This window comes from Geotrypetes seraphini, chromosome 2 (genome assembly GCF_902459505.1).
Source record: "Geotrypetes seraphini chromosome 2, aGeoSer1.1, whole genome shotgun sequence".
Taxonomy (NCBI): Eukaryota; Metazoa; Chordata; class Amphibia; order Gymnophiona; family Dermophiidae; genus Geotrypetes; species Geotrypetes seraphini.
Window position 1 is genome coordinate 61,454,419 of NC_047085.1, and position 12,310 is coordinate 61,466,728.

General features: G+C 41.3%; 1 protein-coding gene across 2 annotated transcripts in view; it reads left to right on the plus strand.

The window, feature by feature from the left end:
- LRP12 (LDL receptor related protein 12) overlaps positions 1–12,310 on the plus strand; it is a 111,201-nt gene that overhangs the window by 72,348 nt on the left and 26,543 nt on the right. For both annotated transcript variants that reach the window (XM_033933785.1, XM_033933786.1), the window contains one exon: positions 10,151–11,252. In XM_033933785.1, coding sequence (XP_033789676.1) covers positions 10,151–11,252 — 1,102 coding nt within the window. The remainder of the gene's footprint in view (positions 1–10,150; positions 11,253–12,310) is intronic.

The window sequence follows — 12,310 nt, forward strand, 5'->3', positions numbered from 1 at the left end:
AATCTGTACTAATAAAGCTGACACTTGAATTTCCGACCTCTCAAGGAAATTAGTTAAATCCAAACTATCTGCAGATAAATTCTGCTGATTAGGATTTTGAGACCTAGATCTCACAGGTAAATAATATATTTTAGAGAGAGGTGGATATGAAGAGTCAGGTTCTTTTCAAAACTTCACTTAAGTAACGCTTAAACATATCAATTGTCGATATGGAAATTAGATCGAATTAGTTTTTGATATGTACAGTAGATGTATTAATTCAAATTCCACAAAATAGCACTTACTGTATCTATAGTCCTCTAGGATGTAAACAAAACCCTGAGAAGTGCTGAATGTATCATATTTTTTCTTGAAAAGTCTTACATAGCCAAAAATCCTAGGTTTAGAAAATTCTTGAAGAATGTAGGATATATGGCATTTCTTATTAGCTCAGAAAATAAAAAAGAACTATACTAATATATCAGCCAAAAAGGAAATATAGTAAAGACCCCTAAGCTAAGGTTACTGCAAAACATTCAAAAATTGTAGAGAAAAGAGACCTTCAAAGCAGATATGCTCATATACTGTACCTCAGCGCAACAATGTCATGTAAGTAGGGCTAGTCATATATCAGATCTCAAGAACCATACTCAATAAAATGCATTCAACTGAATGCCACTATCCAAACCCCTAGGTAAAACAGTATCCCAGTTGCATATCCATATTTATTCCATTTGCCACAAACAACATTGAATATTTCCTCTACAAATTGAAATCAGAATGTGGTTAAGTACCCAGCAGTGCAAGTCTATAAAGTCATGGTGACTAGTCACACAATGAAGAACCAAAGGAGCTGTTATTTTCTTCAGCAATACACAATTTTTGTTTTCAATAAGACTCGTTTTCAAAGCCCTAGAGGTCTGACCCACATATAAAAGATGGTAAAGTCACATTAAAACATAAATTACGTTGGTGGACATACAATCTATGAAAATATTTGAAATTGCAAAACATGACTTAGTAGGATGTTGAAACTATCACTCTATCATCGCATATGGTTTGCATAGATCACTCAAATTATAGTTAAGAGAAAATAAAAACATCAGTGTACATTCTGAAAGCACTGATGAATTGATAAAAATCTCAAAATGCCAGAGGTTCTCAACACGCAGTACGGTGCCAGCGCTGCATGTCTAATGACTTCCTGCTGCCATCGCGTATCTTCCGGGACTCCTACCTTCCTCGTCTTCTTTCCCCCATCCCCAGACCAGCGGCAGCAGCTCAGTGTGTGTTTAACTTTGCCACACAGCTGCCATTAGCATTAGTTTAGACACGGTTCCATCAGGCAGCCTCGGGGCCTTTGCTAGGCTGGTCCGCTTTGATGATGCAACTTCCTCTTTTGTCTGCCTGATGGAACCACATCTAAATTAATGCTAGTGGCAGCTGTGTGGGGAAGTTACAAGCACAGTGAGCTGCCGCTAGAGAGAGGAATGGTACTGCTGGACAGGGGAGGAGAGAAAGAGAAGGGGTACTGCTGGACAGGGGAGAAGGGAAAGGGAAGAGAGGTAGTGCTGGACATAGGGAGAGGTGCTGCTTGACAGGGATGAGGGAAAGGGAAGGGAGAAAAGGTGGTGCTGGACCTTGTAGAAGGGGAGAGAAAGGAAAGGTTCTGTACACTGGAGGGAAGGGTGAGATGTGCATGGGGAGAGATCATATTAGTTGTGAGTGAGGTTGGGGGAGGGAAGGAAAGAATATTGTTGCAGGAGGAGTGAGAGTAATGAGAAAGGGAGAAATGGACATGGATGGAGGAGAGGGAGAAATGATGCATGGGGAGAGATCATGTTGGGTTGAGAGGTGGAAAGGAGGGAAGAGGTAGTGAGAGAGAAAGCGTGCTGGAGGCAGAAAGTGTTGGACTCATGGAGAGGGTGAGATTGATGGGGAGAACAGAAAGGAGAGAAGGAGAAATATCATACTCGGGCAAAGGGGGAGAGGGAAGGGAGTGAAAAGTTGGACTCGTGGGGAGAAGTTGTTTGGGGGAGGGAAGGAGGACCAGAGGAGAAGCAGCATGCAGGAAGAAAAAAGAAAGAAATGTTGGACTGGTGGAAATGAGGGAAGAGGGAGGAAAGGAGAGAGATGTCGGACTATTGGAGGGAAGGAGAGAGATGTCATACCTTGGAAACAGGGAGGGAAGGAGAGAAAGATGGGAAGGGAAGACATGGAAAAGTAGATTTTGAAAAGAAAGCAGAAAAACTGAATGTTAATGCCAAAGATGGATGCAATTTTGTTTCCTTATGAGTAGATCAGGGTTATTAATTCATCAAAAAAGGAAGCCAGAAAGAAATTTAAATGCAACAAAAAAACTGACTTCAATAGAAAATAGTCTATGGAGTGCGATCAAATCAAACTTAAAAGCTAAGTGAATATTAATATATCTAATGAACGTAGTGATGGCTATTTTTTGCTAAAAGAAGAGAAGATATCACTTTCAACATATCTGAAGCACTATAAGAACTTTAAAAATATTTTTACAAATTGCTTTCAGCGTCATGGATTTATGAAGTTGCAATGACTGGAAGATAAACTCTTTTTTAGGGAGGTTTAGCAGCTTTCCCTTCAGAGTTTCATGTCTCTGAGCATTTTATATATTTAATTGATCGCACTCCATAGACTATTTTCTATTGAAGTCAGTTTTTTTGTTGCAAAGATGGATGCAAGGCAGAAAGTGAAGAAGGAGAAAAAAACAGTCAATGGATAAGAAGGCACTGAAAACATATAGTTAAAAGCACAGAAAAATAAAGTCACCAGACAACAAAGGTAGGAAAAATGATTTTATTCTCAATATAGAGTATGAAATGTGTCAGTTTTGAGAATTTATATCTGCTGTATATAGTGTGTGTATATGAAAAATGAATGGAAAAAATTGCATTACAATTAGTAAAGGGGGTGGGATCTGGGGCAGAGCTTCGGTAAGCCTAGGGCAGAGCTTAGGAGGTCTGTGGTTTGGGGGTACTCAGTTGATATTTGTTAGACTTAGGGGGTACTTAGCTTGAAGTAGTTGAGAAACATTGCTGTAGGCAATCAGCCGGCACCAGTGCCTCTCCTTTCTGGCCCTCTTCCGTGCTGGCACCCCCTACTGGCGTCTCAGGGCCTGTCTGGAAGGCCTCTGCGCATGTGCGGCCATCGACATGATGTCATGCATCCACATGATGTCATCACGGTAATGTTACGCACTTATGGGTGCCTCGAGCTGTGGCCACTACCTTTAGTGTGCCCCGGCTCAAGAAGGTTAGAGAGACACTGTTGTAGAGAATTCAGGATCTTCCTACTTCTAGAAGACCCAACAATAGGGATATCCCAATCAACATACAGCATGTTAAAATCACCTATTAGTAAAACTTCCCCTTTTTTAGATAGATTCTGAATATCTACTATTAAATTTCTATCCACTTTTTCCATCTGTGAAGGAGGCCTGTATATCACACCACAGTGCCTCTTCCTTGCCCTGCAGATCCTGCAATTGTGTGGCTTTAATATGATCTTTAACATTTAACGCTACTTCCCCTCTTTTTCTTCCTACCCTGTCTTTCCTGAACAGAATATAGCCTGGTATAACTACATCTCAGTCATGGTTCTCCGTGAACCACGTCTCAGTGATCGTCACTATATCCAACTCATCTTCTTCCATCACAGCTTCTAGATCCAGAGTCTTGTTTCCCATACTTCGAGCATTAGTATATATACTGCTTTCCAGACATTGCCCCCTTTTCCCATCTGTGTATAGGTATACAGTGATTTACTTACCTGAGGGCTTATACTCTCCTGGGGCTTATACTCACATTGCCCCATCACTTCTAGTTTAAAGAAAACTGTACAACGATTGGTCTACCTAATGACCAATCAAATAAAAGTTTTGCAATAAAGCTTTCTATTTGATGGAGGTATTCAATCTTGTAGGTTCTAAAGTATGCAACTTACAGATCCAATTGCTTTTATTGGCATAATATTATCAAATTGTCTACTTGGAGATTTGACCAATATACAGGGGCAGCATAATAATGTAATTACATAGAAAGCAAGAGTTGTTATGATGTAATGAGTATCTCTTTCCATCAAAAGGCTTTAAAATTACTCGCAATTGCTCTATGATAGTGAAAATGGAACACTGAAGGCGTTTACTGTGAAATGACTAGAAGGTATATCTGCAATAGTAGCCCCAGAGAAAGAAGAGCTGATGGCAACAGAACTTATAGAGCATATTAATTCTTGTAAATTTTTACCTCTATTGTTAGCTGATTGCAATCTCATTTTGTGAAAACAAGGATGAAATTTCAAAACATTTCTGAACCTTTTGATAGTATGACCAAAAAACTAAGATCATTGTATATTATTTAGAATATATGTTGTAAAATCTTGTAAATCGAGTCAAGCAGTATCTGTAAAAGATATCTGTTATATAAAGTTCAGATATAGGCATTTATCACAATAGATTGTGAATATCCATGTGCTATGAATTTCTCAAAAAGCTAAGAGACTTTGAAACTAGCATACACATCCTTGCATAACATGATGCCAGACTACATGACAACCAAACTCCCTCCATATGTACCAAAAAGACCACTCTACTACCAGGATGAGATATACCTCCAAACACCCTAGGTTGTGCCCTTTAACTACAGAGCGCTAGATGACGATCCTACTCCCATTTCGTTCCAAGCTACTGGAATCAAACTATACAGATCAGATCCCTCAAAGGACTCATGAACTTTAGAAAAGCAATAAAAACCTACCTCTTCACCTGATCCCCTGTTTATTACCATATGATTAAAACAAAAGAAATGTATATTCCTCTATATATATCGAGTTAAGCAGTAAAGATTATATTGTAAGTATAACAAATTGTAAACTATTGTCTGTATATTATGTATGTTAACTTGTAACCTGTTCTTAGCTCGTTGGGGAGAATGGGATAGAAAACTAATTAAATAAATAAGCTCATTTTCAAAGCACTTAGACATACTATCTGGGGCATTTTCAAAACACTAAGATGTCCAAAAAAATGGAATGAATTGACACTTAGGACATTTTTCTTGCCAAAATGTCCAAGTGCCAATTTTTGAAGCTGGCTTTCTGGACATCTTGCTGGACTTCTTAGCTGCTTGTGCATCCAGAGTTTGAGGGGGTGTGCTGGAGGCATGTTATGAGTGGGCTATTTATTTAATTAGTTTGGGTGTGCTTAGCACTTGGACATCTTGTGGTGATAAACCCGACAGCCAAGACATCCAACTAGATTATTTTTGAAAAAAATGTTTTGGACATCTTATAGTTTTGCTGGTTTCGGAAATGGTGATTTCTCTGCCCCTGACTTTAGACATCTTGTGGGGTAACGTCCAAAGTCAGACTTAGACATCCTATTGAAAATGCCCCTCATAGTAATATAGGTTTCTGTACTACTTTGTGTAAATGCTTTGATGTCATAATTCTTTTGTAGTGGAACAAATTCTTCTGAACTATAAAAACTGATAAAAACATTTTAAATGGAGAGGAGAAGCAAGCACAGGCCTTGACAAATTTTTGCAAAATCTAGGAAGTAGCCCAAAAACTTAGGAGCAAGTAATGGACACCTCTCTTGCGACTACCTCCCCATTCCCCCTCCTCATTCTTCCAATATTGCCTCAGTGAAGGGGGGAAATCCCCTTCCAAATCAGCAATTGCTCTTTTAAAAACTGGTTTACTATGGACTCTTTTTTCCTATTTTATTTCTTTGGGCAAAGAAACTTTAATAAATTGCTGGCAATAAAAGCCAGAAGTCTTCCTTTTTAAAGCAATGCTGTCAGCTGTATCACTGCACCCTCTATATTTGTGAAACAAAGAGGCAATTGCCTCCGTTTCACATTTCGCAAGAACCTTGAGACCACATCAGTCTCTCCCTCTCACACACCCACCTCCCCACAGACTTTATTTAGTCTTTCCTTCACATATCCTCCCTTAGCCTTCACTCAGTCTCCCTCTCACACACCCACAGCCTTTATCCAGTCTTACTCATATCCTTCCCTCAGCCTTCACCCATTCTCTTTACACTTCCCCTCAGCTTTCACCCTCCCTCTCTCTCTCAGTAATAGTTACTTTGTTTATTAATTATAACTATACTAGTGTTTAAGCCCGTTACATTAACGGGTGCTAGTAAAGCCTCCTTCCCTCACATGTCCCCTATTTTCAGCCCCAGCTCCAGCTCCAAACCCATTTTTTACACCCCCCCAGCCCCCTTCTCCCATCTTTTTCCTTTCAGCCCCAGCCCCCTTTCCTCACCAGCAGCATTTTCCTCCCCACCCCACTTCCCTGTGCAGTGGCAACAGAAGCATACCATCCCCCTCCATTTCCCTGTGCAGCAGCATTTCCCTCCCCCACCCCACTACCCTGTGCAGCAGCACCTCTTCCCTGATCCCCCCTGTCCCTCTTCCCTGCTCCCCCCGGTCCAGCAGCACCTCTTCCCTGCTCCCCCTGTCCCCCTTCCTTGCTCCCCTGGTCCAGCAGCGCCTCTTCCCTGCTCCCCCAATCGCTGCCTGGCTGGCCCGGAACGTCCTCTGCGACGTCAGAATTGACATCGGGAAAAAGGCTTCTGGGTGTGAGTAGTGGCAGCAGAGGAGCAGCGACGGTGGACCGGAGGTGGAAGTTTAAATCGGGCTTAGAGGGAGACTTTTGTTTTCCACGGTAGGGGGGAAGGAGGTAGGCAGGCTGGCTGACTGGCTGGCTCTGGGGGAGGAAGGTAGATAGACAGGCTTTGGGGGAAGTAGGCAGGCTCTGGGGGAGGTAGGTAGGCAGGCAGGCTGGCTGGCTCTGGGGGAGGTAGGCATGCAGGCTTTTTGGGAGGGGGTGGGACAAAGGCTGGAAGGCAGTGAGGGAACATAGGAAGGAGGGATGAAGGAAGGAGAGAAAACGGCAGAGAAGGGGGGGTTGTAATTAGAAGAAAGACTAGAGAGATAAAGGCCTGGACCAAAGGGGACATACAGGAGGCAGAAGCAGGACTTTGGGAGGTGCAGACAGAGGGGAAGAGCCCTTGAGGAAGAGCAGAGAGAGGCAAGATCATAACAGAGGAGGGAGAGAGAGAGAGGGAGACCTGGTATAAAGGAGAACTGACACGGGATCTGGGGGCACTAAGGACATAAGGAGGCACTGGGGGCATTAAGGACATAGGAAGGAGGCGCTGGGGGCACTAAGTACATAGGAAGGAAGGAGGGAGTGCAGAAAGAAATGAAAGATAGGATGCACAGTTAGAAGGAAACGCAACCAGAGACTCACTCATGAAATCACCAGACAGCAAAGGTAGGAAAAATGATTTTATTTTCAATTTAGTGATAAAAATGTGTCAGTTTTGAGAATTTATATCTGCTGTCTATATTTTGCACTATATTTGTCTATTTTTCTATAGTTATTGAGGTGATATCGTTGAAAACCCCCAAATATAAATAATTAACATTTTCTCTGCGTATAGAGTGCTTTGTGGTTTTTTAAAATTTTATGGTTACCATTATGAAATAATAAGATATTGTGTGTACATGAAAAATGAATGGAAGAAATTGGGGGCGGGGCTAGGGCGGGATTGAGGGCAGGACTGAATATTAATAGATGTCCCATTTTGATGAAAAAAATAAATGGTCACGTGCAGACATGAAAACTGCCAATCAAGTGGAGAAGGCTTCATCTAAGGCAAGGCAGATATTGGGTTGTATCAATAGAAGTTTCGTCAGCCGAAAGCCTGAAGTCATAATGCCATTGTACAGGGCCATGGTGAGACCTCATCTGGAGTACTGTGTGCAATTCTGGAGGCCACATTACAGTAAAGATGTGCGCAGAATTGAATCGGTTCAACGGACGGCCACCAGGATGATCTCAGGGCTCAAGGGTCTCTGAGACTGAACAAATTGCAGCTCTACACTCTTGAGGAACGTAAGGAGAGGGGAGACATGATCGAAACATTTAAGTACCTCACGGGACGTGTCGAAGTGGAAGATGATATTTTCTTTCTCAAGGGACCCTCGGCCACAAGAGGGCACCCGCTCAAACTCAGGGGCGGAAAATTTCATGGCGACACCAGAAAGTATTTCTTCACAGAGAGAGTGGTTGATCATTGGAACAAGCTTCCAGTGCAGGTGATCGAGGCAGACAGCGTGCCAGACTTTAAGAATAAATGGGATACCCATGTGGGATCCCTACGAGGGTCAAGATAAGGAAATTGGGTCATTAGGGCATAGACAGGGGGTGGGTAAGCAGAGTGGGCAGACTTGATGGGCTGTAGCCCTTTTCTGCCGTCATCTTCTATGTTTCTATGTTAGCAATGCCATATAGATATACAGCATGTAGAACAAAACCAGAAGAATAAATTGATTTCAGTTCGAAAGTCTGAGATGTACAGATTGTTTATAAATGAGGCAAAAAAGATTTACTGACAGATGACATCTTGAAATGCTCCTCCCCCCATAAAAAAATAAAATAAAATGTTTTAACACAATAGAAGTAAGTTTCATCAAATAATGAATTTGAAACATGAGCACAAGCTTCCGAGGTTGTAAAAATTACTTCTGAGGGGTATATCTCTTTCCATCTTTGTGAGTTATGTTACTCAGATCACCAGAAGTGTCATCACCATGTAGAAACATAATGGCAGATACAGACCAAATGGCTCATCCAGTCTGCCTATCTGCAGCACCTCCACTATCTTTTCCTCTCCCTAAGAGATCCCACATTGCCTGTTCTTTGCTTTCATAATTCAGACACAGTCTTTGTCTCTATCACCTCTACTGGGAAGATTATTCCATGCATTTATCCCCCTTTTTGTAATTGGAAGCCTTTTCTGGAGGCTTCCTATTCAGGAACATAGAACTACAGAGCATGTTTCTAATAAACTTCAGTATCTTAAATCCATGTTCTTGATACAAGAGTGGAGGAGTAGCCTAATGGTTAGAATAGTAGAAACATAGAAACAGAAATAGACGGCAGATAAGGGCCACGGCCCATCCAGTCTGCCCACCCTAATGACCCTCCCCTACCTTTGCCCTGTGAATAGATCCCATGTGTCGATCCCATTTGGCCTTAAAATCAGGCATGCTGCTGACCTCAATCACCTGCAGTGGAAGACTATTCCAGCAATCAACCACCCTTTCAGTGAAAAAGAATTTCCTGGTGTCACCTCATAGTTTCCCGCCCCTGATTTTCCACGGATGCCCTCTTGTTGCCGTGGGACCCTTGAAAAAGAAGATATCTTCCTCCGCCTCGATGCGGCCTGTGAGATACTTGAACGTCTCGATCATGTCCCCCCTCTCTCTGCGCTCCTCGAGCGAGTATAGCTGTAATTTGTCTAGCCGTTCTTCGTAGGCTGAGAACCTGGAATGTCTGGTTAAAATCCTACTGCAGTGCCTTGTGACCTTGGACAAATCACCTAAATCACCATTATCTCACGTACAAAATTTAGATTGTGAGCCCTCAAAGGACAGGAAAGTACCTTAATGTATAATGCTTTGAGCTACAACTGAAAAAGGCACGAGACAAATTCAATAAATAAACTGGCCTGGCTTCTGTCACTCGGATTTAAAATTTTTCCTTTTTTTTTTTTGGTTTTCAGTTTTCTGTCACCTGTCTTTATTTTATTTCTCCATCTACCTTTGTTCCTGCTTTGTTGTATCACTTATTAGATACCAAAATCTGACTTCCTCCAGAGGTAGGAGGAGTCAAAGCAGTGACAGAATTCAGATGCCCGTTTAATGGCATAATCTTAAATATATTCTGTACTGAGTAATACATATTTTATATGCAACTTTTTTGGTTCAAAATATTTATTATAAGCATATTTAAGCTATTGCCACAAAGAGAAGATGATAATCTAGTCCACTAGTGGTAACCAGTTGGTATAAACTAATATGTCTTTTTGCCTTCTCTTTCAAATATACACCATTCATATCTGCCTGTTGTACTAATTCAGTGAAAGGTATGTATCGTGATTTTAATATAGGGTCTTATCTTTCACTGTTCATAAAATAGTTTAGGTGAAGGATCAACTTGTAACTTGTTTCATTTTAACATGTGGAAAACTGTATAAAGTCAGATTCCTAGTTGATAATTTATTTTTCAGCAGTATTAAACTATATACGATTCATTTTCCAATTTTTTTTTTTTTCAGGGAGGTCTGATGAACCAGTCTGTGATGGTGACCAGTTTCATTGTGACAATGGAAAATGTATCCCAGAAATTTTGAAATGCAATAACATGGACGAATGTGGAGATAATTCTGATGAAGTACATTGTGCCAAAGTTATTTCCCCAACAGCTGCTGCTTTTCAGTCTTGTACCTACAACCAGTTTCAGTGTCTTTCTCGCTTCACCAAAGTTTACACTTGCCTTCCAGAATCCTTAAAATGTAATGGAAACATTGACTGTCTTGATCTAGAAGATGAGATAGATTGTGCTGTCCCAACATGTGGCCAGTGGTTGAAATATTTTTATGGTACTTTCAATTCTCCTAACTATCCTGACTTCTATCCCCCTGGTAGCAACTGCACTTGGTTGATTGATACTGGTGATCACCGCAAAGTAATTCTGCGCTTTACAGATTTCAAACTGGATGGTACTAGTTATAGAGACTATGTAAAAATATATGATGGATTGGAGGAGAATCCGCACAAACTTTTGCGTGTTCTGACAGCTTTTGACTCTCATGCTCCTCTTACAGTGGTTTCTTCTTCTGGACAGATCAGAGTTCATTTTTGTGCTGATAAAGTCAATGCAGCACGGGGTTTTAATGCTACCTATCAAGTAGATGGTTTCTGTTTGCCTTGGGAGATTCCATGTGGTGGAAACTGGGGCTGTTATACTGAACAGCAACGATGTGATGGCTATTGGCATTGCCCTAATGGAAGAGATGAAACAAACTGTAGTATTTGCCAAAGAGAGGAGTTTCCTTGCTCTCGGAATGGTGTCTGCTATCCTCGTTCTGATCGCTGCAACTACCAAAATCACTGCCCAAACGGTTCAGATGAAAAGAATTGCTTTTTTTGCCAGCCTGGAAATTTTCATTGTAAAAATAACAGATGTGTGTTTGAGAGCTGGGTATGTGACTCTCAAGATGACTGTGGCGATGACAGTGATGAAGAGAACTGTCCTGTAATTGTTCCCACCAGAGTAATTACAGCTGCTGTTATTGGAAGCCTGATCTGTGGACTGTTGCTTGTCATTGCATTGGGATGTACATGCAAACTTTATTCCTTACGAATGTTTGAGCGAAGGTAAGTTGCTAATATTTTTACCACAAATATAATTACATCAACTTGCCATTAAGTTTTGTTAATTTTACAATTTAAATTTTCTTTGTTAACCTCAATTTTTAACCATCTGTATTACATAAGGGTGAAAGGCTTGAAGTAGATAAGTTATGTGTGCAGACTAACATTTAAAGTCATACCCAGAGCGCGATCTCTAATATTGCTTTAAACATTAGATACTCAGTTTACAAAAGAGATCTAGCCACCTTAGTTTGAAAATTACTTCACCTTGAAGTGTGTTAATATTAATAGCTAATTTCACTAGATGGCTGCATTAAACCTTTTCTAAAATAGGCCTGGTTTGGGAAGTAAACTACATGAGCATAATTACATTTTCTAATACATGTACACCATTTTTCAATCAGGGTGCACACAGCTGATCTCCCAGGTATGCTGCGAGAGTTTGGTGACACTTCTATCCATAGGCACCCCTGCTGCAACTGCAACCTTCTTTGTTTGCCTGCCTACCCTCCCGCCCTTCTGGTATTGCCTCCTCTCTCTCCCCTACCCACCCACCACCATGTAGCACCGTTCTTCATTCCTAGTGCCTTCACCAGGCTGCTGTGCTAAAGTTATTGTAAAGATGCATGAGATCACAACTCTGCATGCCACTACTTCCCCTGGCAACCCCGACCACTCTAATATTAACTTCCTCTCTCAGAAGGGGTGGGGCCACCAGGGGAAGTAGCAGTAAACAGAGCTGCAATCCTAAGTATATTTATTATAAGTTTAGTACAGCAGCACAGTGGAGGAGGCACCAGGACAGAGGAAAGGTGCTTTTATGAAGTTACGACTCATTCATTCTATTTCCTCTCTTCTTGACCCCCCCCTTCAATCAATATAATGATTCGTTCCCTCGTCATCTCAAATCTGGACTACTGTAATGCTCTCTACCAAGGAATAACCCAAAAGGAAATCCATCACCTCCAATTAATACAAAACACTGCTGTTAATCGTATTTTTTTGTATAGTAGATTAGTTTGTTACTCCTCTCCTCCGCAAAGCTCACTGGTTGCCCATCA